Raw genomic sequence first — 27,500 nt, forward strand, 5'->3', positions numbered from 1 at the left:
CACCACCACCACGACCATCAGTAAACGTGATCGGGAAATCAGTTATCAGTGAGGCGTACCTTCGCTGACCTGTGATGTCTGTGGACTCAGTGTATATAGAGCCAAGGCATAACACATCGGGAAATCAGTTATCAGTGAGGCGTACCTTCGCTGACCTGTGATGTCTGTGGACTCAATGTATATAGAGCCAAGGCATAACACATCATGACTGAGAGAATGATCGCTTGGCTTCACTCGTAGCGCCATCATCTCGAGCAAGTAGAGAGTGTATTCAAGAGTAACTATTTCATACAGATGCTTAACGATCATGGACAACTCGTAATTATAATTGTTTTATCGTCGTTTTCTTCGTTACGTATATCATTTTGATATTTTGTAACCCGAGAAGATGCCTTCCATTCAGTAAAGAAAATGGTGTGCTTTGAAATCTACTTTCCCTCTGCTATGTACTTCATTCAGAGCCTCAGCCACCACCAGGCTTCACCTGTAGACACTCAACCTTTTTTTTTTGGGTATTCTTCCTCTTGTGTCAAGTTCTCGGGTGTTTTTCAATGTTCACAGCTGCTAAGGCACCTTCCTCAGTGCTCGTAACCCAAGTCTAACCATCCATCGTCATGTACCTAAAGACATTCGTACATCCTTTTGGCTGAGTGATCCACCACTTCATTTCCTCGTACCACCGTCCTTCCGTCAGTATGATGCCATCCCTCCGTCAGTATGATGCGCCGTCCTTCCGTCAGTATGATGCGCCGTCCTTCCGTCAGTATGATGCGCCGTCCTTCGAGTGTCATTTGCACCGGTTGCATGACTCGCGTCTCTCTCTCTCTCTCTCTCTCTCTCTCTCTCTCTCTCTCTCTCTCTCTCTCTCTCTCTCTCTCTCTCTCTCTCTCTCTCTCTCTCTCTCTCTCTCTCTCTCTCTGTCCTGTCACCTTCCTTTGCATCATCCTACTACGTCTATGAAATTTCTCAGGTACCCGCACAAGCCAACAGCAGCTTTGCATCAACAACACAACTACGAACACTTCCTCCTCAAGACTTCCTGTATAAAGTGATGCTTCGATACCTCTCTCCTCCTCCTCCTCCTCCTCCCTTTCTCGCTCAACCACCACCTATCTCTCTTTTGGGCCATCTTGGAGTTACACTCCGGTCCTCTCCCTAAGGCAGGTCACATCCCCCGTATGCAGACGAAATCCGTTTTCTTCTTTGACGTTTTCCAATCCACTCCTCTCGCAGGGGCGCATCGGCAACGTCTCAAATGTGTATCCATAAATTGGTTCAGATGGGACGAGTTTTGGAAAGTGCTCCCGGGGCTTCTGTGTCGACAAACAACAAATTGGGTTTGGGGGGTTAACGATGCTGCTTCTTTAGGGCCTCCTGGGGTAACTTTCTCATTTAAAACTGAATTAGCAGTCATGGAATTTCTTCACAAGGTTCCAGGCGTACGGCAAGATGTGACGTACTCGTTAATGAAGGGATGAATGAGGGAAAAAAATAAATGAATTTGATGAGCGTCTCTCATCGCGTCAGAGGTGTTCCGAGTTCCATAGCCTGAAACAAAAGAGGGTAATCTTAGGAGATGCTCTAGTCCAACTGACTTTATTTCATAAAGCCTCAGGAAGTGACTCCAGTCCCACTGACTCTATTCCATAACGCCTCAGGAGGTGACCCCAGTCCGACTGACTATATTCAATACAACCTTAGCTTCAATACAACCTTAGCTTCATTACAACCTTAGCTTCATTACAGCAGCTACATATGATGAGTATCATCACACAGAGTGTAATAATGCCGGGTCAAAATGCTCTACAAAAAAGCGAACGAAACCCGCTTTGTTCCACGTCCATTTTCTTTGCATGGAGAGTGCTAGGTCATACCGCGATGTCTACCATGTCTTGTTCTTTGTGTGGTTGTGAATATCATGTGTTGTGCGTACGTGATGCCTGGAAGGGTTTGTTGTTTTGTTCGTATGGGTTGATTGGCCATTCAGTTGTGACTGGAGGGGTGTGGGAGAGGATTGGTTGTCTGTCTTGGATTTGTATAATGTCTTCCTTCCCTCAACACTTCTTTTTTTATTTGTAGGAAGATACTCCATGCCTTGTTGTATGATCTGATCCTCTGCTTATGAATCTCATTTTCTTCTCTTGTGTTTCTCCAAGTTCTCTTGGCCGCCGTTGGAACTGAAGCCCAAATAGCCAAACCAATCGTAGCAGAAGCACCGATAAACACTCAACCTTTTTTGTAACATATATATATATATATATATATATATATATATATATATATATATATATAGAGAGAGAGAGAGAGAGAGAGAGAGAGAGAGAGAGAGAGAGAGAGAGGAAAACCCCCAGATGTTCTCGTGTTTATATATATATAGATCTATATATATATATATAGATCTACGATGACTAAGAACTATAATGAGGTAAACAAACCCGATCTCATCGCGCGCCTCCCTCTCAGACACCCGCATCCTACACTCCATCTCTCAAGATACCGTCCCTCACCCCGCCGCTCAGAACCCGCTGTCCCACACTCCACCCGACAGACAGACAGAGACAGACAGACAGACTCCTGTCCCCCCTCATCCATCCCATCAGACACCCCGTCTCCACCCAGCGAGCTGATGCAGACGTCTTGACCAGTCCGTCGAGCGCTACTCACTGCGGGAGATGGGTGGGTGAGGCGTCACTCACCCACCTTACTCACGTGCTAGGCTGACTCAGGAGGTGGGTGGGTGAGGCGTCACTCACCCACCTTACTCACGTGCTAGGCTGACTCAGGAGGTGGGTGGGTGAGGCGTCACTCACCCACCTTACTCAGGTGCTAGGCTGACTCAGGAGATGGATGGGTGAGGCGTCACTCACCCACCTTACTCAGGTGCTAGGCTGACTCAGGAGATGGGTGGGTGAGGCGTCACTCACCCACCCATCTCCTGAATCAGCCTAGCACGTGAGTAAGGTGGGTGAGGCGTCACTCACCCACCTTACTCAGGTGCTAGGCTGACTCAGCCTGGTAGTGCCGGTGTTTTCATCACGCGTGTGTGTGTGTGTGTGTGTGTGTGTGTGTGTGTGTGTGTGTGTGTGTGTGAGAGTTAGTGTGTGTGTGTGAGTGTGTATGTGTGAGAGTGTTTGCGTGTGTGTGTGTGTGTATGTGTGTGTGTGTGTGTGTGTGTGTGTGTGTGTGTGTGTGTGTGTGTGTGTGTGTGTGTGTGAGTGAGTGTGTGTGTATGTGTATGAGTGTGTTTGTATGTGTGTGTGTGTGTGTGTTTGTGTGTGTGTGTGTGTGTGTGTGTGTCTGGACTGGGAGTTCTCACCTGTCCATCACGTTCAAGAAGGAAGAGCCAAGATGATGATGATAATGACCCATACCCTCTTCAACCCTTGCTCTTCGTCTTACACTCGATGAACCTGAGCCGATGGAGCCTTTTACACCACATGCAGATTGGACGTCATCGGCCAACAGGTCGGAGATGTCCTTTTTCCGACCAGATCCGGGACTCTGGGTAACTGGGACGTAATGAGGGGATTATGCCACACAACCACTAGGGCCGCTAATGAGGAGGAGGGAGTGAGGTGGATGGGGTGAGGTGGTCTGCATCAGTGTTGCACTGACAGATGATCCTCCGCCCACACTCCATCCTCCTGTTGCAGGTCTTCCACCTTCGCCTTCCTCGATCGAATGATGTACCCAACTCCCTCCCCTGGTCTGTGGCTGCTTGCCACCCACCATGGAGAGAGAGAGAGAGAGAGAGAGAGAGAGAGAGAGAGAGAGAGAGAGAGAGAGAGAGAGAGAGAGAGAATAACCTGAATGCCCACTTCCACGACTTTCTTTTATTCGTTTTTTTTTTCTTTCTTTTCTTTTATGGCCTGAAGAGGGCGGTTCTGAAGTGAACGTACACCCAGGAGTTCCCAGACACCTTTGATATGTAGATCCGCGTCCCTCTGTGTGAGAACCTGGGTTAGGTTAATGGGACCTGCGACAGGTCAAGAGGGCCTGGTGCAGGAGGAGGAGGAGTCGTAGCGTCCCTCTTACACTTCCTTTTAAGAATACGCCATACGCCATTATCAGGTTGCGTAACTCGAATGGACCGGTCGAAGTATATAAGGTCATTTTAGCACTCTACTGTCTCCGTATATGAGCAGGTTGTATGGTTGTGATTCCATTTGGTTATAATACATGATTGAGACCAGGTGGAGGATCGCCCGCCTGTAGTGGGCACGTATTGATACTCGTCTTGAGGGGAACGTGAGAGATGGGGGAGCTACTGGGAGTGTTGGATGAGTAGCTGTGGTCATGTTGGCAGCCCAGGGTTAACTGGGAGTGTTGGATGAGTAACTGTGGTCATGTTGGCAGCCCAGGGTTAACTGGGAGTGTTGGATGAGTAACTGTGGTCATGTTGGCAGCCCAGGGTTAACTGGGAGTGTTGGATGAGTTAAGAACAGAACAACCATTGGACATCCTAGCATATGTGTGTGGACGGATGAGGCGCCCAAGGATAAACATTTCTACTGAGAGAAAGTCTGACACAGTGAGCTCAGAACCCCCTCACGTATGGTCGTGAAGCTCCTAAAACGGTTCCAGTACTACGAGCTGGGCTGTGTGGGACACTTCGGGACAACAGGGATTGTATTGGCCACTTCTTCCCTTCCTCTCACCACTCACACACACACACACACACAGACACACACACACACACACACACACACACACACACACACACACACACACACCACTAGAAAAGAATATATTTACTTGCGTGTTTTCAAGACTGAAATCTCATTAGGAAATATAATTACCCTTGACGTAATACAAGTGTGGGATCGCTCTCCTCCCCCAAAGGCAGGTGTGTGTGTGTAAAGGCAGGTGTGTGTGTGTGTGTGTGTGTGTGGAGGCCTTCCTTCCCTCCGGCGCACACCTGGCTCCCCGAACGTTCCATTAATAAACCATAATAGCTACTGTATCCTCCTGCAAGCAATGAATAAACAACAACAAACCCCACACAACCACCCCCCCTTTTTTTTTGTACTTCGTTCACCCACACTGTTAGTGTCAGCGGGGGAAGACGGTCGTGGGAGCAAGTGTGTATGTGTGTGTGTGTGTCCCGAATTGTTCTGGTTGGTTAGGGGAGTGCGTGGGAGGAAGAGGAAGCCAATAACTGGTGCAGGTAATCGGACGCACAGTTTATTGATCCGTGTCACACAATTCGAAGCGACGTTGACACGTGTGTGTGTGTGTGTGTGTGTGTGTGTGTGTGTGTGTGTGTGTGTATACGATGCTCAGGCATTTTCTTTTCATGAAAACACCTGTTTTGACTAATTCTTGGTAAAATAGATGAGCCGAGGCGCTGGATGATCATGTAGTACTCATATACTTGTGGGCGTGATAGTCTTTTGGTAAATTCCTGATTTCCAAGCAACAGGTGTACTGACCAGCTTGTTGCTTCCTGCCTCTGAAATGCTGCTGGTCTCTGACCTGGGACCAGCAGCATGGGGTAGACTGGGGCCAGCCAGGGAAGACCAGTTTTGGGTAACACTGGAGCAAGGCAGGGTCGACCAGCCTGGGGTACTGTGCTACCAGCCCAGGGTCGACCAGCCTAGGGTACGCTGCGACCTGCCATGGACGACCAGCCTGGGTAACACTGAGGCCAGCCAGCCTGGGGTACACTGAGGCTAGCCAGCGGTACACTGAGGCCAGCCAGCCTGGGGTACACTGAGGCTAGCCAGCCTGGGGTACACTGAGGCCAGCCAGCCTGGGGTACACTGAGGCCAGCCAGCCTGGGGTACACTGAAGCTAGCCAGCCTGGGGTACACTGAGGCTAGCCAGCCTGGGGTACACTGAGGCTAGCCAGCCTGGGGTACACTGAGGCTAGCCAGCCTGGGGTACATTGAGGCCAGCCAGCCTGGGGTACATTGAGGCTAGCCTGGGGTACACTGAGGCCAGCTAGCCTGGGGTACACTGAGGCCAGCCAGCCTGGGGTACACTGAGGCTAGCCAGCCTGGGGTACACTGAGGCTAGCCAGCCTGGGGTACATTGAGGCCAGCCAGCCTGGGGTACATTGAGGCTAGCCAGCCTGGGGTACACTGAGGCTAGCCTGGGGTACACTTAAGGCCAATAAGGGACGACTAATATTACGTAAACTGATGCTCACTGGGAAGCACCACCTTGAGACAGTACACCGTCGCCAGCCTTCTGCAGTAGTTTGAGCAGCTCTCTGGCCCAAGGCTCATCCCTCAGGCGTGAGGCTCCCAAACACCAGTGTTCCACTGGCGAGGACATTTCCCCACCTACGGCCTCCCAGTGGCTTTTGATCCCCCACCCCACTGCTTCCCTTTGCCTCACCTCATTTCTCAGAATTTCTCTAGGCTTCGTTGGTTCTTGGCTTCGCTCTTAAGTTCACCTACGTATGATTATATTGGTCGTCACCCATCACTTTTCGCCCTCGACTTCCTCAACTTCCAGATGAGAAGGGCCGTTTATTTTGGGATGTTCCTGGTTTTCGAAATGGCGTCGAGTTCCCAACACAGACTTTACGTCCCACCGAGCCATGATAACATTCAACAGAAACGGGTCAACAGGTACGTGAGAGGGGGGCGCCAACGGGTATGCCGAAGGCAACGGTAAGCACCAACAACCATAGAGTCGTCAACAGAAACGGGTCAACAAGTACGTGAGAGGGGGCCGCCAACGGGTATGCCGGAGGCAACGGTAAGCACCAACAGCCATAGAGTCGTCAACAGAAACGGGTCAACAGGTACGTGAGAGGGGGGCGCCAACGGGTATGCCGAAGGCAACGGTAAGCACCAATAGCCATAGAGTCGTTAAGGAAGATAACGCTAGAATTGCTCATTACCGCGAGCTGCAATATCCCCCTTAACTCGGCTGCCTAAACTACGTTAACTGCTTCGTTGCGTCGTCGTAAAAGGATATTTAATCACCATATGTTAAAAAAAATGGTTCATTTTCTCGAGAAGAAAAAAAGAAAGAAAAAAAGTATTCAGAAAGTCTTAAATATCTATGTGAATAATGAAATTATAAAGTTTTAATAACTGGATTAATGACTTTGAATCAAAGCTCGAGAGAAGTGAGCGAAAACGAATGAAATGAAGGTTATTCTTTTTATTATCATTCCTTCCATTTGGTTTTCACATTAAATCGTTTAATGATTTCAAATAGTTCTTTTTATCTAAGTTTGAAGCATTGAGTGACTTAAATACGAATTCTTCCTTAAAGTTTCTTCGGTATTTACGCTACATAGGAGTTACTTTTCACAGTGCCCTTATCAAAAATGACATTTCTAACAGAATACACGTGAAATTCCACTTCCATATCGAAGAAAACAGGAACGTTGCTTGTCAAAGAAAACGGGAACGTAGAAAAGAGATGGACTAGGCTCGTTACGATGGCTTTAAATTAATGCTACTTGTTTCCTGTAGTTCTGGTGCAAGATTGTGGCTATTTAGATCCAATTTGGCAAATTACGGATGTTAAACAAGCGGCCTCTGTGGGGGTTAATGTGAAACCCTCGCGTGACTTTCTATACTGCGAGAAAATACATGAATAGATATGATGATAATAATAATAATAATAATAATAATAATAATAATAATAATAATAATAATGATAATAATAATAATAATGGTATTAATGATAATAATAATAATAATAATAATAATGATAATGATAATAATAATGATAATGATAATAATGATAATAGTCATAATAAGGGTAATAATAATAATAATAATAGTAATAATGATAATAATAATAATAATAATAATAATGATAATAATAATAATAATAATTATTATTATTATTATTATTATTATTATTATTATTATTATTATTATTATAATGATAATGATAATAATTATTATAATGATAATATACATTTGGCCTACGAGAGATTTAGATAAAGATACTGGGCAATAGCTGATGAAAAGTTGGAGGTCTCTGTGGTATGGAGAAGCCCATGGTACGGAGAGGCCTGTGGTATGGGGAGGTCTTTGATGTGGGGAGGCCTGTGGTATGGAGAGGCCTATGGAGTGGAGAGGTCTTTGGCATGGAGAGCCCTGTGGTATAGAGAGGCTTTTGGTGTGGAGAGGCCTTTGATGTGGAGAGGCTTATGGTATGGAGAGGCCTGTGGTATGGGGAGGCCTGTAGTACGGGGAGGCTTATGGTATGGAGGGTCTATGGTGTGGAGAGGCCTGTGGTATGTGGAGGCCTGTAGTATGGGGAGGCTCGTGGTATGGAGGGCCTATGGTGTGGAGAGGCCTGTGTTGTGGTATGGAGAGGCCTGTGGTATGTGGAGGCCTGTAGTACGGGGAGGCTTATGGTATGGAGGGTCTATGGTGTGGAGAGGCCTGTGGTATGTGGAGGCCTGTAGTACGGGGAGGCTTGTGGTATGGAGGGCCTATGGTGTAGAGAGGCCTGTGTTGTGGTATGGAGAGGCCTGTGGTATGGGGAGGCCTGTAATACGGGGAGGCTTATGGTATGGAGGGCCTATGGTGTGGAGAGGCCTGTGTTGTGGTATGGAGAGGCCTGTGGCCATATGGAGAGGTCTCTGATGTGGAGGGATACCCGTAGCGTAGAGAGCAGTGCAGTAAATTACAATTATGAGACGAATTCCATCAGTGAACCTCAAACCGTGGTGTGAAACACGAGCAAAGGTCCAATTTCTATCTGACGAACATGTTGTATGCCGGGATCTATTGGGGTATGAACAGGGCCGGAAACAGTGCAGGTGCGACACATAAGTTGCAATCAAAAGGGAGGTGGTAGGGCGCGCCACCTGCCTGGGTGTGTGTGTGTGTGTGTGTGTGTGTACCGAAGACAGTGAAGCTTTGATTCGAAATGATTCCGAATCCCATTTACGTATGTTTATCATACTTTAGCTGAAGCTCCGTGATTCGAGACGATGACCAACTCTTTAACCGGGGTTGATCTAGACCGGGTGTTGATCCTGAATGAAGGATTTGATGGTGATCATTTCTCTGCTCGTGGATGAAGTTGATCAAAGTAAGGGAATTGAAGATTAATTCTCGGCACAACCAGGATGTGATGTGAGATTGGATTCCTCCCTCCAGAGACCTGGTTGGGTTACAGTACGGTTCGTAGTGTTCTTTATGTCCGTGTCATCATCTGGTGGGGCAGACATGCCTCCGTGCAGGGCATCCGGGTGTTGATGCCAATGGGTCTGGAGGGAGAGAGAGAGAGAGAGAGAGAGAGAGAGAGAGAGAGAGAGAGAGAGAGAGAGAGAGAGAGAGAGAGAGACCTTTACACACACACACATACAAACACACACACGAATACAGCTATGCATACATACATATACAAGATTAAGCACGAGAGGAAAGAAAAAAAGGGCTAGAGAAAAAGAATTTACTTTTTCCACCCATTATGAGTCCCGTCCTTCCTTCCTTTGTGCTTATTCTCCGCAGCCACAGAGTTCCTCGCTGTGTCTTTTGTGCAGGTGTTACGGTAAACCTGTTCCCATGGCAACACTGCAGGAGGCATTGCTGGTTTACATATACATGAGCAGCCCTGTGTAAGTCTTGCCCTCCAGAATTACATGGAAAATAGTAATAAGTCACTCAGCTCCTGTACCTAGTCTACGTACACCATCGGTCTAGCAGGTTCTACGACCAGAGTTACGTACACCATCGGTCCAGCAGGTTCCTGAACCAAAGTTTACGTACACCATCGGTCCAGCAGGCTCCTGTACCATAGTTTACGTACACCATCGGTCCAGCAGGTTCTACGACCAGAGTTTACATACACCATTACATTCGCGCACATGCCTTAGGTCACAGCCGTTCAAGTGCTGGTGTTCTGTTGAGCACCACCTGCTGTTTCTTGGGTTCGACACCAGGTAAATGATGCTTGGACACTAGGTAAATAATTTATCGGTCCGTTTAGGTTCTGGGTGCGGCTGACGGGTGTGTGTTGAAGGCATGGCGAAGAGGTTTGAGGTGCGCAAATCACTCGTCGGCTCGCTTGTGTCTGCAGAAGGTGTGGAGGCCATTTGCCTGTCTTCTGCAAGAGTTGCCGTCGTGGCACTTTGGTTTCGCCGTGTCGTCCTCTCTCTCTCTCTCTCTCTCTCTCTCTCTCTCTCTCTCTCTCTCTCTCTCTCTCTCTCTCTCTCTCTCTCTCTCTCTCTCTCTCTCTCTCTCTCTCTCTCTCTCTCTCCCTCGTCCATCATCATCATCATCACCACCACCATACACCCAGCTGGGACATAATAGCATAGCCACGTAGACATGCTCTGTGTGTGTGTGTGTGTGTGTGTGTGTGTGTGTGTAGAGCTGTCAGCTTCGAGGGACGTAGCCAGTGTGTTTTGATGATGCTTTCCCCCCACAACTGGGAGTGGTAGTGTGTGCTGGGGGAGGAGGGTGGGAGTTCGATGATCGTTTTTCAGTCAATAAGTAACTTGTGACATAATAATGCTTGTTTACCTTGACATGGGAGCCTTATTACGCCTTATTACCTCTTGTTATCCATCATTACCCGGCTATCATCTGCCATTATGTGCTATAATACTCGCACTTATTACTCTATAGTGTATCCAGAAATGAAAACGATGGCTGGCCAATTTGCATATAACCCATTCTTCATGTCTTAAGATTTTGTATGTTACGAGTCTTTTCACAATCAGGTATGTAGTTCACTGTAACGTGCAATTATATCTGAATTATCCACACACACACACACACACACACACACACACACACACACACACACACACACACACACACACACACACACACGTGAGCATAAGGCCTATCACTATCTTCACCAGCGTCTTAGAACCACGATGAATAAGGTTGTTTTTACCGTATTGTCCCACGGGAGAAAAGCCACCAGAACGCCAAGCTTTCAAAGGGTTGTAAAGACAGGGTTGTAACAACAGCACCCTTGAAGTTTTCATAGGATTCGTAGAACAAGTGTCTCGTGTGAAGTCTTTGCCTTGTGTGTTGCTGTGTTGTGATATTCATCTTGGGAGGGGAGACTATGTCACGACACTGGGGGTTTTATGATCTCGACTGGAGCACACTGAAGCGTATTGCTCACACCTGATATGGTTTACATTTCAGTCGAAAATTCAGCGTCTACTGTCTTGTCCATAAGGTCTTTGATGCCTAGAGACGAATACAGATGATCCAACATGCCTCTGATGATAAGAACAGACGATAGATAAGAGATAGATTATCAGCTCTCGGTGTACACTTCCACTTTTAACATATCTTTTTTGCTTCAGTATTATCTCAACGTCCAGGAAAGATAAGCCATTGTTATTTACTTCTTGTATAGTTAGCTTTATGGATTTTAGAACACATTGTTCCGTCTTGTTGAGAACAGATCACTGTCTGAATGAAGTGGACGAAGAAGTCATACCAATTTTTTCTGAACTATACAGTGTCATCTGGTTATGATTGCTTAAGAATCCAGTTTCACAATATTCAGTGTACAAGTTGGCGAGTGCGGGAGGTAAGGGATTACCCATAGCAATACCAAACCTGTGAATAAAGTATTTATCATTAAAAAGTAAATGAAAAAGATTTGTGTACACAAACGTTTTCGAATCATGGTTGGCATTTTTGCTGCTTGACATTCCATCACTATTTGAACCAGTAACCTCGTTGTGAAATATTCAATACATCGACGAATTGGGAAGTGAAGCGTAGAATCGAAACTCATATAGTTTTACTCATAGCCAACTTTATGGGATTTGAGTCTGTTGACTAAATCTACATCTCTAGGGCAATTCGTTGCTTCATTATTTTTGGATGCCGGAGAGATTTTGATGATCTTATATATACTGGTGGGTCTTACGCTGGTCTAATTTCAAAGACCAAATGGTAGAAGTTCCTGTTCGAATCTGTGTGGTTTCGAACAACCGAATCTCTACTTACAGACCAGACGCGGCTATTTAAGAAACTAGAGGACTCACCTACGAATCTGAAACGCCTTGCCGAGTCGAATCATCCTGAAGTGTCCGAATCAAATCGAATCTCGACGAATCAGATTAGGCAGTGGTAGATTAGGTAGATTGTAGTAGAGAGGAGATATATCATTAGAAAACGGAGATTCGTTCTGTACAATATCGTATTTCAACACAAGATTAAGGAAGGATTAGAAAACGTTTATCATCCTAACAACAGAAAACGAAGCGACGCGAAGAAAAGCGAAGCATATGATTTCTGCGCATGACGCCAGGCGAAGTGGCTCTCTCTCTCTGAGAGGAAGTCTTGATCATAGATGGACGTATGTTAGAACAGTAGGTCTGTGGGGGCTCGCTCAGCCCAGGTCAATGTGTGTGGGGTCAAATCTGTAGACACATTGCCCTGTGCCAGTCAGTATTTGTCCGCGCCTGGTAAAAATACTCTCTCTCTCTCTCTCTCTCTCTCTCTCTCTCTCTCTCTCTCTCTCTCTCTCTCTCTCTCTCTCTCTCTCTCTCTCTCTCTCTCTCTCTCTCTCTCTCTCTCTCTCAGTTTGTGGGACTGAGTATCGAGCAAGTGGCACGCTGCTGGAGTCAGTGATGGATAAGGTCATACTCATTTTTTTTTCTCTCTCTCTCTCTCTCGGTCTAGCACAAAAGTGAATCGCTGTTTACGATCTTCTGCTATTGGATCCTTAGAAGATCCATCTATAGTGTTCGAAGAAGAATCCCCTTCTTTGGTTTCTTGATCCATGCTTCGTGCTTTCACCTTATCAGACCCTACCACTGGACTATTCATCTTTTCTATCAGCTTTACGTAAAAATTTGTGCTTTAAATGTGATTGGTGGACGAGTTCTTTCCAAGACGCCAAAAGTTCCTTAGATTGGGATTCCGTGAACAAAACCAGATCGTACGTCCGACCAATGGTTGTCAATACCACGAGGTATTGTGTATTGGAAGATCACATCCTTCACTCAACTCTTCTGGAAGCAAATGACGAAGGGATCTCACAGGCGTGGATGACGCCCCCCCAGATCCTCCTGTAGAACAGAAACATAGGCTCAAGGAAGACTGTTACTGACAACTGTTTACACAGCTGAGGATTAATATGGTCCTCTGTTTCTTGTCCTTCGAAGTGGCAGAGCAGCTTCGAGGGTCTCCTGCCGTGGTTTAGGTAAGGGGGTTAGAGAGACATGCCTGGCGAGGGTGCTCGAGCCGCAATGTACAGGATGGGTACAGGGTCATTATTATTTCCTAATGCATCTAGTGAAGTGGGTCACTTGTGCAGCTGAAACGTTTGATGGCACTGAGTTAAGGCAGCTGAAACGTTTGATGGTACTGAGTGAGAGGAAACTGACACGTTTGATGGCACTGAGCGAAATCAACTGAAACGTTTGATGGCACTAAGTGAAGGCAGCTGAAACGTTTAGTGGCACTGAGTGAAGGCTGCTGAAACGTTTGATGACATTGAGTGAAGGCAGCTGAAACGTTTGATGACACTGAGTGAAGGCAGCTGAAACGTTTGATGGCACTGAGTGAAGGTAGCTGAAACGTTTGATGGCACTGAGTGAAGGCAGCTGAAACGTTTGATGGCATTGAGTGAAGGCTGCTGAAACGTTTAGTGGCACTGACTGAGGGCAGCTGAAACGTTTGACGGCATTGAGTGAGGGCAACGTAAACGTTTGATGGCACTGAGGGAGGAAGGCAGCGACTAAACCCAAAACCTTGATCAACCTCATCTTGTGCTAGCATCATCCAGACCAACTCGGGGAAAACTTGGGAGAATGTGGCTGGCTATTCTGTCTGCAGAGCAAATGAGATTCTCAGTCACTTCCTGAGCATCCAGGGGCTCCATTTATTGGAAACTGGAGGAGATGAGTGTCACAACCTCACCTCAGAATAACCAAGACGTCGACCTGAGCAAGGCAATGTCTTCGTTATGTCCGCAAAAGACAAAGGAATCTTTGGGGGGGGTAACTCGAAGTCATCCTTTTATCCAGATGATTTCGAAGGATTTGTCCATTTCGCCGGCAGCACCAGAACGAAGACTCGTTGCCGAGAAGCCTTGCAAGGCTACAAGAACCCAGTGTGAACCCAGGAGGTCATCCAGCTGACGCGAAGGTGTAGTCAGATGTGGAGAGAACATGTTCTTTATAAACTCGTAAAACTCCCAAAACATAAATTGTTGTTCTAACTAGATCCCGCGGCAGCTTCGAGTGGGATCTCTCTCTCTCTCTCTCTCTCTCTCTCTCTCTCTCTCTCTCTCTCTCTCTCTCTCTCTCTCTCTCTCTCTCTCTCTCTCTCTCTCTCTCTCTCTCTCTCTCTCTCTCTCCCACCGGCCGCAACAAAACGCGTCGCTGTCTTGTACGGGATATTTCTACTCCTCCTCCTTCTCCTCCTCCTCTTCTTCTTCTTTTCTTCTGTTGTTGCAGCATCAATAGATTTCTTTATAAGAATGTTTCACGTTGATTGATTTCCCCTTAGGCGGGTTACCCAGGGAAACTGAAGACTGCCTCGCTGCTTGCTCTCGTGCATATGACTTCTTTCTTTCTTTTTCCTCTTACTTCCTTTGTACACAGTTGGATGTTTTCTGTTGTGAGCGAGACCGTCAACAGAGCGTACCTCCGTCGGCTTGTGGGGAAAATGATTCTTTGACGCCTTCGTCATTTTCTTGAATATAAGTTCCAACAAGAGACATATTATGGAATCTGAAAAATGAAAGAAAATGCGATTGATTAGATATATTTCTTTTTTTTTGTATACATATGCGCCATTTCCCGCGTGAGCGAGGTAGCGTTAAGAAACGGAGGACTGAGCCTTTGAGGGAATATCCTCACTTGGCCCCTTTCTCTCTTCCTTCTTTTGGAAAATCAAAAACTGAAGGGGAGGATTTCCAGCCCCCCGCTCCCTCCCCTTTTAGTCGCCTTCTACGACACGCAGGGAATACGTGGGAAGTATTCTTTCTCCCCTATCCCAGCGTGGACTGGTAGAACAGATAACTGAACATTGTGCATGGGAAGAACAGATACCTGAACAACATAGATTGGTAGAACATATACCTGAACATTGTGCAAGGAAGAACAGATCCCTGAACAATATGGACAGGTAGAACAGATCCCTGGACATTGTGCACAGGAAGAACAGATAACTGAATAATGTGGACAGGTAGAACAAATCCCTGAACAACATGGACAGGTAGAACAGATCCCTAAAAAACGTGGTTTATGCTGATATCTGACGAATGCAGATAATACTGATATCTGGACGACAGAGATAGTATAGATCTCCGAACAAGATTGACAGAGAAAGTATCTGAATACCACAGGTGATTCTGGCAAGCGCCAAGGAAATTTTTAGTCTATTTCTGTTAGCGGGAAATTTGTATTTCTATATATTTTTTTAAACGTAAATAAAGTATGTGTCATTTAAAGATAACAAATATATTTATATCTCGAGACGAAAATGGATTTAGAGCTATATTGGCCAATGATATCTTTCTTTTTTTCTCTCTCTCTTACCTACTGAACTTAGATTTAGAAATTGATCAAGATATTTCTAATGGTTGGGAATCCACTCTCGCCAAAAAATAAAAAAAATAAAACGCCATATTGCATGGAATAAAAAAGATATTGATGGGAGCGTTAAATGTTTCGTGAGAGGTGGGGTGAGGGGAAAGGGGGGTGGAGGAGGAAAATTTGCAGTGAATTGGCCAGTAGAAATGCAGCGTCCAGTGGGTGAGACTTTTTAAGTGGCGGACGGAAAATCAATAGCGTTTTATCTGGACGTTTCCAGCCAGACCTTTCCCAGCTGGGTTGCAGCCCTACACATCGCCCCATGAACAGAAGTTTGGTCAGGTAATTCTGATTCTTGCAAAGCTCATACGGTTTTTTTTTGGACAATCACATGTTTACCAAATGGCGTCCTAGCTTCGTCTCTTCGATGTATATCAACTGACTGTTATATTTCTCTCTTGTGTCTCCCCTGATGATGTGATTATTACACGAAAGTGCACTTGGGAACTTTTCGAGTTTCATTTTCCCCGTGGACTCATAGGAATATATATATATATATATATATATATATATATATATATATATATATATATATATATATATATATATATATATATAAAGAAAATTACCCACGTATTCCCTGCGTGTCGTAGAAGGCGACTAAAAAGGGGTGGGAGCGAGCGGGGGTTGGGTGGCGGGGCTGGGTTGGAAATCCACCCCTCCTGTTTTACGTTTCCCAAACCCCTGTAGGAGTTACATCTCGAAGAACCATTATCCATATCGCCTGTCCTAGCTGTCATCATGTCCCTCTCGCACAACGTAAGGCGATCTGCTCCCCCAGGAGATAGATAGACAATGACCAGACGTGCGCTGCTTGGAATTCTACCGCGAGGAGATGGGACGCTAACCCGACCTGACTCTCTCTCTCTCTCTCTCTCTCTCTCTCTCTCTCTCTCTCTCTCTCTCTCTCTCTCTCTCTCTCTCTCTCTCTTCTCTTCTCTTCTCTTCTCTTCTCTTCTCTTCTCTCTTCTGTCTGTCTGTCTGTCTGTCTGTCTCTCTCTCTCTCTCTCTCTCTCTCTCTCTCTCTCTCTCTCGGATGGTATAACCCTACGTGGATACAGACAACGGAACAGACATTATTTATTTCCCCCCCCCCCTTTTTGTCTCTAGTTCACAATACCTCGAAAACGTCACAGGGTGGTGGGTCAAAGAAAGGTCATGGGTCGGGTTTCTTTTGAAATCCAAGAACCTCTCTTTCGAAATCTTGTTTTCGTTGCTGTCACAGCTGTTTCTGCTGCCACACACTTGCCTGTAGAAAGGGTGACAACGAAGCGTTCCCGGAGGCAGCAACAGAAAAAGAGGTGGTCTTTATGATCTGTTGGGTCGTAGGATGGAGGTAAGACTCGGGAAGGGTTAAATGATTATCCATTCAGGAAAGACGATATGAAGGAAAGACAAAGTTTAGGGGGAGGGGGAGAGAGAGAGAGAGAGAGAGAGAGAGAGAGAGAGAGAGAGAGAGAGAGAGAGAGAGGAGAGAGAGAGAGAGAGAGAGAGAGAGAGAGAGAGAGAGAGAGGAGAGAGAGAGAGAGAGAGAGAGAGAGAGGCTGAAGCTGGGGTTTCCCTCGAGGTAGAAGGATGGGTTTCCCCTCTAGGTAGAAGGAAGGTCATTAGCTGAAGCTGGGTTTCCCCTCTAGGTAGAAGGAAGGTCATTAGCTGAAGCTGGGGTTTCCCTCTAGGTAGAAGGAAGGTCATTAGAAGTCATGTCATCCATACTGATCAATATGCACTTCGGTCATCCACAAACACCAGATGTTGGATCCAATCCCCTTTCCTTGCAGTCATTTCCCGGACGATTGTAAACGGTTTACGATGTGATTATCACTCGTGTTTACATCTTGTAAAAGAATATATCGGGAAAAGATGAATGAATAAATCGTCCACAAAATGTTTATAGTTCTCTACATTATACATCACAGAGATGAAATATATTCACTGTTGTAATTGACTCTGGAGGAAGGTGTGGATGGTGTTGTTGCCCCGGTGGTGTCGTCTGCAGGTCCAGGTTCGATCCCCGGGCTTGGGGAAATCGGTCCACAAGCCCATCCAGCTGTTCATCCTTCCTCTATCCTGCCTAGATAAATGGCTCAGCTTTGGATCGGGGTTAAAAACTCTCTCTCTCTCTCTCTCTCTCTCTCTCTCTCTCTCTCTCTCTCTCTCTCTCTCTCTCTCTCTCTCTCTCTCTCTCTCTCTCTCTCTCTCTCTCTCAGTGCTGGTGGGTATATCAGGTGGCTGATATACTCCACATCTTCAGCACCCTCAGGCCCTCTCCATCCCCGCCGAGAGCCGGGCCAAGGTACCAAGGGGATCGACAGGTAATGAGAAGCAGTTACGAACTGTTTAAAATGTTTCAGTGTCCCCTTCGTCGGTTTCACTTCCTCCTTTCCACTGTGACTTGGGTATTAGTAGAGAGAGAGAGAGAGAGAGAGAGAGAGGGAGGGAGGGTGTTAGTAGAGAGAGGGAGGATGTCAGTAGATAGAGGGAGGGTGTCAGTAGATAGAGGGAGAGTGTCAGTAGATAGAGGGAGAGTGTCAGTAGATAGAGGGAGAGTGTCAGTAGATAGAAGGAGGGTGTCAGTAGATAGAGGGAAGGTGTCAGCAGAGAGAGGGAGAATGTCAGTAGAAAGAGGGAGGGTGTCACTAGAGAGGGGGAGGATATCAGTAGAAAGAGGGGGGGGGGGTGTCAGTAGAAAGAGGGGGGGGCTGCCAGTAGATAGAGGGAGGGTGTCACTAGAGAGGAAGGGTGTCAGTAGAGAGAGGGAGGATGTCAATAGATAGAGGGAAGGTGTCAGTAGAGAGAGGGAGGGTGTCAGTAGAGAGGATGGTACGAGACAGATGGAGGCAGTAAACAAATACCGTACAGGTTTTTAGGACGAAATATAGTATTTGTCTTTATCCCCTCTCTCGTGACTCCAGGTCATAATTTCAACTTGGGCAGAACTTATGGAAAAGCCTGTCCAGTGCTCGCCTTCCTAGGGAACTTGCTGAGAGAGAGAGAGAGAGAGAGAGAGAGAGAGAGAGAGAGAGAGAGAGAGAGAGAGAGAGAGAGAGAGAGAGAGAGAACCCACTAACTCGTCCTTGGTGGGGTTGGAGGTTTCGTGGCCAGGGAGGGAGGGAGGGACCGAACCCCCCCCCCCCTTTTGCTAAGTTCGCTGGCGCGTAAGAAATTCATTTGAGCTCTTGGTCCCACTATGGGGGGGGGGGGGTGGAACGGACTTCCTGTACAAATATCTGGACGAAAGAAAAAGAGTATGATACAGGAAAGTTAAACGTTTGGTAAGGGAGAGCCATCTGTTGTTGAGGCTTAGGGTAGAGGGTGAGGGAGGAGGAGGAGGAGGAGGAGGAAGAGAAGGAGGAGGAGGAGGAGGAGGAAGAGAAGGAGGAGGAGGAGGAGGAGGAGGAGGAGGTGGTTCGAGCCACCGACCCACCCACCCCAAGTTGCCTCAACCGAGCCTCTGTTTACAATTCTAGATGGGGGAATGTTGGTGTCCTTTGATGCCTCTCCCTTGGCAGTAGAGTAATTCGGTTCGAATCTTGGACCCGGGGCAGCCCGGCTCATAGCCAGTCCAATCGCCTCGTGTTCTACCCCTTTGAGGATTTGAGCCAGTGAAATGGGAGGGGGGGTTAACCTGGTATATTCTTGTGTGGACGAAGGAAGGCTTTTCTTCGTCTTTAATGTGCTGATGTGGGCAACGGCGAGGAAGCACGAATGGCTTCCCAGTACGTTGCTCTCACCAGCTGGATCTCTGGCCATGAACGGTAACTAACTCACACTCCTTTCTTCCCTCTTGTGCCGCAGATGGAGGCGCTGTACGTGGAGGTCCTATACACGGTGTTCCACAAGGTGGGTGCTCGGCAGCACTCGGACAAGCGGGACGTGGCTGACGACCTGCCGCGCTACGCCCAAGCGGCCTTCCACATCGAACCCCAGGACCATGTGAGGCTCCAGGCCGTCGCCCAGGAGGAGAAGGTTGGTATGGCTTCTCACACCTCATCATGTTGGTAGTCTTGTTGTTGTTGTTGTTGGGAGTAAAGTCATGGGTTGGTAAGAGGACAAGAGCAAGGGAAGGGGTGGCACTACTCCTGAAACAGGAGTGGTGGGAGTATGTGATAGAGTGTAAGAAAGTAAACTCTATTATAAGTTACTACAAGGAGCGAAGGTACATAGAATGCAGGTAAAACCCACAGAAAAACGGGAAATGCGAAGCGTTAAACGCTTTCGCACAATTCCATCGCCAGGAGTGGGTACATGCAGACAGAGAGAACATTATTACTGGAAAACCTGTTATTATGTTAACCAGAACATAGGTTAACCTGAGTGCGTAACCTGAGAGAGGTGAGGTGGTCGAGAGAGGGAGCGGGTGTGGGTGAACTGTACCCTAATCCCTTCACCTGTTTCTTATTTCATTGTCCAGCCCCGTCCAGTGGCGGCTGGTGAGTTTATTATGTCCTGGTTATTGTATCTGTTACTCAGTCCTGACGTGGAATTATGAGGGAGCGTTTGACACCTCGTATCCTCTGTTTCCTTGTGGTTTTACGTGTGTGTGTGTGTGTGTGTGTGTGTGTGATGGTGAATGAGACCCTCTTGCTAAACAGCATCAAAGATGCTATTCCACGAAGGATTCTTCGCTGATTTCTCGGACATGTTCAATATAAGAGGCTTAGACTCTGTCCCTTATGACTGTTTACCAGAGGGAGGTGTTGGGTTCGAAGGAGCAGATATTGGGGGGAGGGGTGTGGTGTCGTCAGGTCTGGATGTAAACAGGGTAAAAGCATGGTTCATTGGTTGGCTTGGGGCTATATAGGCCGATCTACTTCTCAGGTTACTTAAAGCCATCAACCGAAGAGATCTTTGAAGACCTACTTCAGGTGGTAGAGAGGTACAATCGAAGAAGGCCACTATGTATGTGTGACCTAAGTACTCCAAGAGTCTATTTGCCATTTCCTGCGTTAGCGAGGTAGCGTTAAGAACAGAGGACTGGGCCTTTGAGGGAATATCCTCCCCTGGCCCCCCTGTCTGTTCCTTCTTTTGGAAAATTAAAAAAAAAGATTTGATAGATAGATAGATAGATAGATACAGGTTAGAATATATTCTGTGTCAGATACCTAAGTTAAGACCCTTAAAGTTTGAGGGATTTATCTTACCACGTTAAGTAACTTATTTGGTTAACGTAACGTTATAATTGGTGGTTAATGAAAGATTACTTATAGTTCTATCTGTGAGGCACCAGACCTTTGTGTGTAGAAACTGTAAATCTAAAAATCGTGAGTGTAAATTGTAAATCAGTTAGGCACTAGAGCCTCTGTGTGTGTGTGTGTGTGTGTGTGTGTGTGTGTATGTGTGTGTGTGTGTGTGTGTGTGTGTGTGTGGTAACTGTAAATCATTGGACCGCTAGAGCTTGTCGGTGTAAATTGTAAATCAATAAGTCATGTTAGATTGTGCTGCTGACATACACAACTTACGTCTTCTGAGAACATTCTTAAATAAATCGTTTGTTCTTTTGAGATTTGTGAAACTGAGGTTTGCTGCTCCTTGGAATTTTGTGAAGTTTGTAGTTAATCAACTGAGAAAAAAGAAAACAGTGTTTGTTCCTTTAAGAAAAAACTGTGTTTAGTCCTTTAAGAAAAGACAGAGTTTATTCCTTTAAGAAAAAAGTGTTTATTCCTTTAAGAAAAAAGTGTTTATTCCTTTATGAAAACATTGTTTATTCTTTTAGGAACAAGTGTTTATTCCTTTAAGAAAAAACTGTGTTTATTCCTTTAAGAAAAGACAGTGTTTATTCCTTTAAGAAAAAAGTGTTTACTCCTTTAAGAAAAAACAGTGTTTATTCCTTTAAGAAAAAAGTGTTTACTCCTTTAAGAAAAAAGTGTTTATTCCTTTAAGAAACAGTGTTTATTCCTTTAAGAAAAAACAGTGTTTATTCCTTTAAGAAAAAACAGTGTTTATTCCTTTAAGAAAAAACAGTGTTTATTCCTTTAAGAAAAAACAGTGTTTATTCCTTTAAGAAAAAACAGTGTTTATTCCTTTAAGAAAAAACAGCGTTTATTCCTTTAAGAAAAAACAGTGTTTATTCCTTTAAGAAAAAACAGTGTTTATTCCTTTAAGAAAAAACATTGTTTATTCCTTTAAGAAAAAACAGTGTTTATTCCTTTAAGAAAAAACAGTCTTTATTCCTTTAAGAAAAAAACTGTTTATTCCTTTAAGAAAAAACGGTGTTTATTCCTTTATTTTCTGCAATAGTAAGGGATTATTTTGTCATCTATACACGTTGTGGTAATCCTACTGTCTTGCCATTAACTTTGCCTCCCGTCAAATTAAGTTAAAGGAGTCATTACATATTCAGATTTCTCGGCGTCTGTACCACAAAACAGACATATCTGCTTTGATATTGATGTGGTACAGTACCATGAAACAGACATACCTCAGCTGATTGGTGAAGTACCATAAAACAGACGTATATATAAGCTGCTATTTACTGTGGTACTGTACCTTAAAATAGACATGTCACAGCTGTTATTGATGAAGTATGTACCTTAAAACAGACATACCTTGGCTGGATTTAGTGTGGTACTATACCACAAAACAGACATACCTTGGCTGGATTTAGTGTGGTACTGTACCACAAAACAGACATACCTGACCTGGTATTGATGAGGTACTGTATACCAAAAAACAGACATACCTGACCTGGTACTTGGTGCCATCCATTAACACCTTGCGCTGTATCATCCATGGATTGCTGGTCTCTTCGACGATTAGCAACAACTGATCCTCACACCATTTCATGATGACGTATATGGCAAACCTAAGGATTCAATGTATCATACCCGAACGTATAATATCAATGAGTACGACTTTTATCTTATACACAAGTGAACCAAAATATTAGGCAATTTCTTCTCGCATTCTTCCCTATAGACACTTTCGAATCATAGGGACTATCACATCGCGCCCTCCAGAACGATTTGGTATCGAAGTCTATAAAGATGGAGTTAAAACCTCCGACGAACCTCCACGATAATCATAAACTTCTTTGTGTATTCAGATTCCCTCGTCCTCTCTGCTCCTCTGTCAGGTCTTGTCGAGGTGACCAGGTTATAGATGTGTGTGTGTGCCGTCTTGGTGGGCAAATAACACTCACATTTCTTTTTCTTTTCCTGCCAGATATTGTACTAATTTGGGAGCACATGATTTGATAACGACAGAATCTACCATCTTTTTTTCCTCTTCTCTCTACTGAATCTCGTAGGCCCGTTCCCCTCTGTGTTATATCCTGTACCACGAAGGTAGGCTTGTCCCCTTTGTGTTATATCCTGTACCACAAACGTAGACTCGTCCCCTTTGTGTTATATCCTGTACCACAAACGTAGGCCTGTCCTTCTCTGTGTCATATCCTGTACCACAAACGTAGACTCGTCCCCTCTGTGTCATATCCTCTACCACAAACGTAGGCTCGTCTCCTTTGTGCTATATCCTGTACCACAAACGTAGACTCGTCCCCTTTGTGTTATATCCTGTACCACAAACGTAGGCCTGTCCTCCTCTGTGTCATATCCTGTACCACAAACGTATCCTTGTGTGTAAGCGCATCTATATCCGGGATCGGGTGGTGTGATGCCAGATTCCTAGAACCAGAGCGAACCAGTAATATTTGACAATACGCAACTGTAAATGGCCGGTAGCCAGGGGGTCACTAAATGTCCATTTCCAATATGCCATGTGTAATACATGGTGGGCAGCGTATTTCTGGCTCCTTGTAAGCTAAGTGTCCCATGAACGTAGCCGGAGTGGCTTGTGGTGTAGGATAATACCAGCCATGTTTGAGACGAGGTTTTGGGTGTTGCAAACGTATGGGTTATCCCTGGGATATTATGGTATCTGTGAATCTAGTGAACAACTCGGGAGGTTGTCTTGGAAAAAGAAATAGATTCATCAGCAGCACTTGATCTTGGCCCCATATATATATATATATATATATATATATATATATATATATTCCTATGAGTCCACGGGGAAATGAAACACGATAAGTTCCCAAGTGCAATTTCGTGTAATAATCACATCATCAGCGGAGATACAAGAAAGAAATATAAGTCAGTTGATATACATGTGTTTGTGTGTGTGTGTGTGTGTGTGTGTGTGTGTGTGTGTTCACCAGGGAAACACTTGGAGTGTTTGAGACTCCTCATCATTAACTGTCTGTCTCTTGTTTCTCCCAACAGCCACCCATCTTGGTGTTGAACCTTGTTGTTGTTGAAGCCGAGAACTTGGAGGCCAAGGATCCTAATGGTGAGTCTTAAACCTTTCGTCTCACTCTTAAGCACCAATTAGATTAGTTCAAATCCACATCCTTCCGTATCAAAATGTTGCCTATATATTTTCTCCTATTTTCTCCCAAGGATTTCGTAACTCTTCCTTGTGTATTTCTTTTTGTGGGGGGCTGTTAATTTTGTTTTTCTTTTTTTTTAGATTCATGGTCCCTCTCAAGAGCCCAGGGTGTAGATTGCTTGACCATCATCTTGAAATCAGTGTTTAGACCAAGTTGATATTATCACTAATATGTTTTCAAACCCTACACGCAGGCCTCTGCAGCATCGGTCCTTTCTCTTTCTCGGTGTACTCGTGGTATATCAATGTTTTTGATGTAAATGTTTAAGTATTTTCTAAGTTTTCCTCTTTCCCTGTTATGTAAAATGTTGTTGGGGATTGTAACACGGATTTTGGAGAGGAGACTTGGTGATTTTAGTGACCCCCGATGGTTTATGATGAAGCCGTGACGAGTTGTTAACTGTTCGTCCGTGTTGGTCTTTGGGGTCCTTCCAAGGCCCGTGTAACAGGCCCAGGTGGTCTTCATTGTCTGGGGTCTCTGGTAGGGCAAAGCCAGTTCCTGTGGTCAGCAATCGAAAGAGATGTTTATAGCTATACTTCCAGTCATGTGGACTTGGAAAAATGTATACGTATGTAGATTTTTCGAACCAGTGTGTTTGATGCATCGTACACATACTGGTTTAATTGCCTGTTGCTATCGATAGCTTTAAGTCCTATAATGTACACACGTATATAATGAGTTTATGTCATCTTTAAAGCCTAATGAGTAATGGGAATGGCTATTTACAACTTAGGAACAGAATAAGAATTGAATATTTGTTTAGATATATATATATATACCTAAAATCATGAATGCATGGACCAGATGGTAGAGCATAAAACGTATAAAGATGGAAAACGAGAGGGATTTCTTGAGAATCTATAGACAACTTGACACGTATATTGAGACTTCATATTCAGATGGTTCTGGGCGTATAGACTCCCTTACAAGACCGAGAATATAGTCTTTGATATGGGGTGATAACGGATGAGAGAATGCTATCTGTAACTAACACTAAAAAGTCGGATCGAACACCAAGTACACGATCGACATACATTTGTTTCTCCCAAACATTCCTTAAGATTCACAATTTTGCATCTTAAACAAAAGTTGCATACTATAACTGTCAGACACTGTGTATATAGGTAAACCAGCAAGACGCATCTAGATTTCAATTAGCTGAAAATTGTGGGAACGACTCATACAGGTGACTCTTGTGGCCGAAGCCGCTCTGGGCAGTCAAATATAGTGAGGAGTATATATATATATATATATCTTGACTGTTGACAGAAGTGATTCGTTTTAGGAGTTGATGAATGCGAGGAGAGTTTATCCGAGGGTTCTTGTGAGTACGGTAGTCAAGAGAAGGTGGAGAATACAGGAAATGCCGGAGGTTTGATCGTGGCTTGAGTTCCGTCGTGGTCGTGGTATATCGTTCGTCAATCATTTCACGTAACTTGAAAGGTCAAGATGGTTCTTACTCTCTCATCTTTCATCATGACTGATGGAGCGGGTTTGTAGCGGGAGCTCAAAACTTACGAGGAGGTCAGCTTGGAGAATCAGTGGCAGTCTTGCGATCACAAGGAAATTGAAAGACGTGAAGTCGAAGGAACACAAAACAAAACAAAAATGTGGTGAGCTTGACCAAGAGATCTTACAATCTCAGCCATTGGAATCAAGTCCAGATTGCCCGGAGATAAAGCCACGATTATCTATCTTAACTAATGTTTAGAAGGACGGGTTATAGTGATATAGATCTACCACGTTTGGGCTACGAGACAGGTAATGATGATATATATATATAAGATCTACCATGGGGAAAATTCTCCTGGAAAATGAACACATAAGCTTCAAGCTTTCGGGTGTATTTCAAGTCATTTCTAAATGGCCTGAAATTCACATTCGAAAGCTTTTTACTTATCTCTCCTGGTCAGTTTTCACATATCACTACTGACGTGTGTATGTCAGTAACCACAGGTAAAGTCTTGAGGTGTAAAATAGCAGTGGTGGCATTTCAGTCTCAAGACACGCCATCAAGCACCTCCTCCTCCTCCTCCTCCTCCTCCTCCTCTTCGTATATTGAGAAGGTACACACTTGGCCTGCCTCCCTCCAGACTGGTCATCATCCCCAGAGCCAAGTGTGTGTGGCGAGACTGGTATGTTTTGCCCAGGGGAGTGAGGAGCTTATGATAAAGATCACGACCGACCACCAGTCTTGTCCCTGATGGCAGAGACACCTTCTGTGGCGTACGTGGCCACCCGATCATTGGTCGTGAATGATGCAGACACCAGGAACTGACACTCCATGATGGTCCTGTGGGTGAGGTGTGATTAGAGTGACACAGTGTGGCCCTGTGTCGATTTTCTTATTCGTATCTCTGATGCCTGCGTGCCTCCCTGCCTCAAATAACAAGCCATATACAATTCGGAAAAAGAATGGAGTAGAAAATGTATCGCGAGTCATGTTACAGACAAACGTAAGAGGTTTTTACAGAGAAGTGAAGTAGCACACACACACACACACACACACACACACACACACACAGCCGAGGTACACATACCAACACACAGTGAAGTAGCACGTATCACAAGGGCCACATCGTCAATTAACTACACCGAACCAATAGGGCGATCATCATCATGTGAGTTCCTCCTGGTGATTGCAACATTCACGTGCAATGATCGGGGGATGACAAGCTCGCCATATCGGGTGTTGAGCAGCGGGTGCATATTGGTGGTACGTATTCAACGGGCCGGGACCAGGGTCGAGCTCATAGGTTCGAATCCTGGTTGCGGCAGTCGGTCCATATAGTGGACCCAGCTGTTCATCCATCTTTAGGGGATGGTCGATAAAATGGGTACCTGGCTCAGGCCAGGGTATATATATATATATATATATATATATATATATATATATATATATATATATATATATATATATATATATATATATATATATATATATATATATATATATATATATATGTATATATATGCGTTAAGGAGTTGCTTCAGTTGCCCATGCCGTCTGATGTCATATATGATAATATATCAAAGCAACACATACAGAAGTCACACCCGATGAAGTAGCATAGAAAGAAGGAACACACTCAGAAGTAACATAAAAAACAAAAACAAAATTGACACATATGAAGGAATAGTACAGTACTCCCACTAGACCCATAATGCAAGAGGAAGTAACGTACATCCACCTCTAACGCACACACAGAATTACGATTTCTCAGATGTGACAAGCAGGCCAAAAGAATGAAAGATAAAGACAAGCAACGAGCACAGAAGACATGCAAAACTAACCCCCTTCGAAAGTGCACACGAATATACGAAGCAGAGAAAGAATTATTATAAAACAGCCATAGAAAAATATCAAGAGAACCAAATATATACAGATTAAACTGGAAGACATCATATGTAGTATTAGAGTCAACGTGATGACTTTGATATCTCAAAAGCAATTTCAAAGGGAAACATCCAAAATAGAATAGGCATCTTGCGAAACGTACGAACAGCAGAAAGCAGGAGAGAAAATAAGAAACTGTATGTAACCCAGGGTAAAGGGGGAAAGCTGCAAATTTATCATATACTGTCAGCGTCAACCACAGAATT

At 45.0% G+C, this 27,500-nt stretch overlaps 1 protein-coding gene across 5 annotated transcripts in view; it reads left to right on the forward strand.

The window, feature by feature from the left end:
• The window catches only part of LOC139765626 (BAI1-associated protein 3-like), a 463,094-nt gene that overhangs the window by 244,368 nt on the left and 191,226 nt on the right, over positions 1 to 27,500 (forward strand). For all 5 annotated transcript variants that reach the window (XR_011716708.1, XM_071693318.1, XM_071693310.1 and 2 more), the window contains exons 3-4: positions 19,307 to 19,477; positions 23,731 to 23,797. Coding sequence is in view for 4 of the 5 variants with exons in the window: in XM_071693318.1 (XP_071549419.1) it covers positions 19,307 to 19,477; positions 23,731 to 23,797 (238 nt within the window). In the remaining variant the exon portion in view is untranslated. The remainder of the gene's footprint in view (positions 1 to 19,306; positions 19,478 to 23,730; positions 23,798 to 27,500) is intronic.

This window comes from Panulirus ornatus, chromosome 4 (assembly GCF_036320965.1).
Source record: "Panulirus ornatus isolate Po-2019 chromosome 4, ASM3632096v1, whole genome shotgun sequence".
Lineage (NCBI taxonomy): Eukaryota > Metazoa > Arthropoda > Malacostraca > Decapoda > Palinuridae > Panulirus > Panulirus ornatus.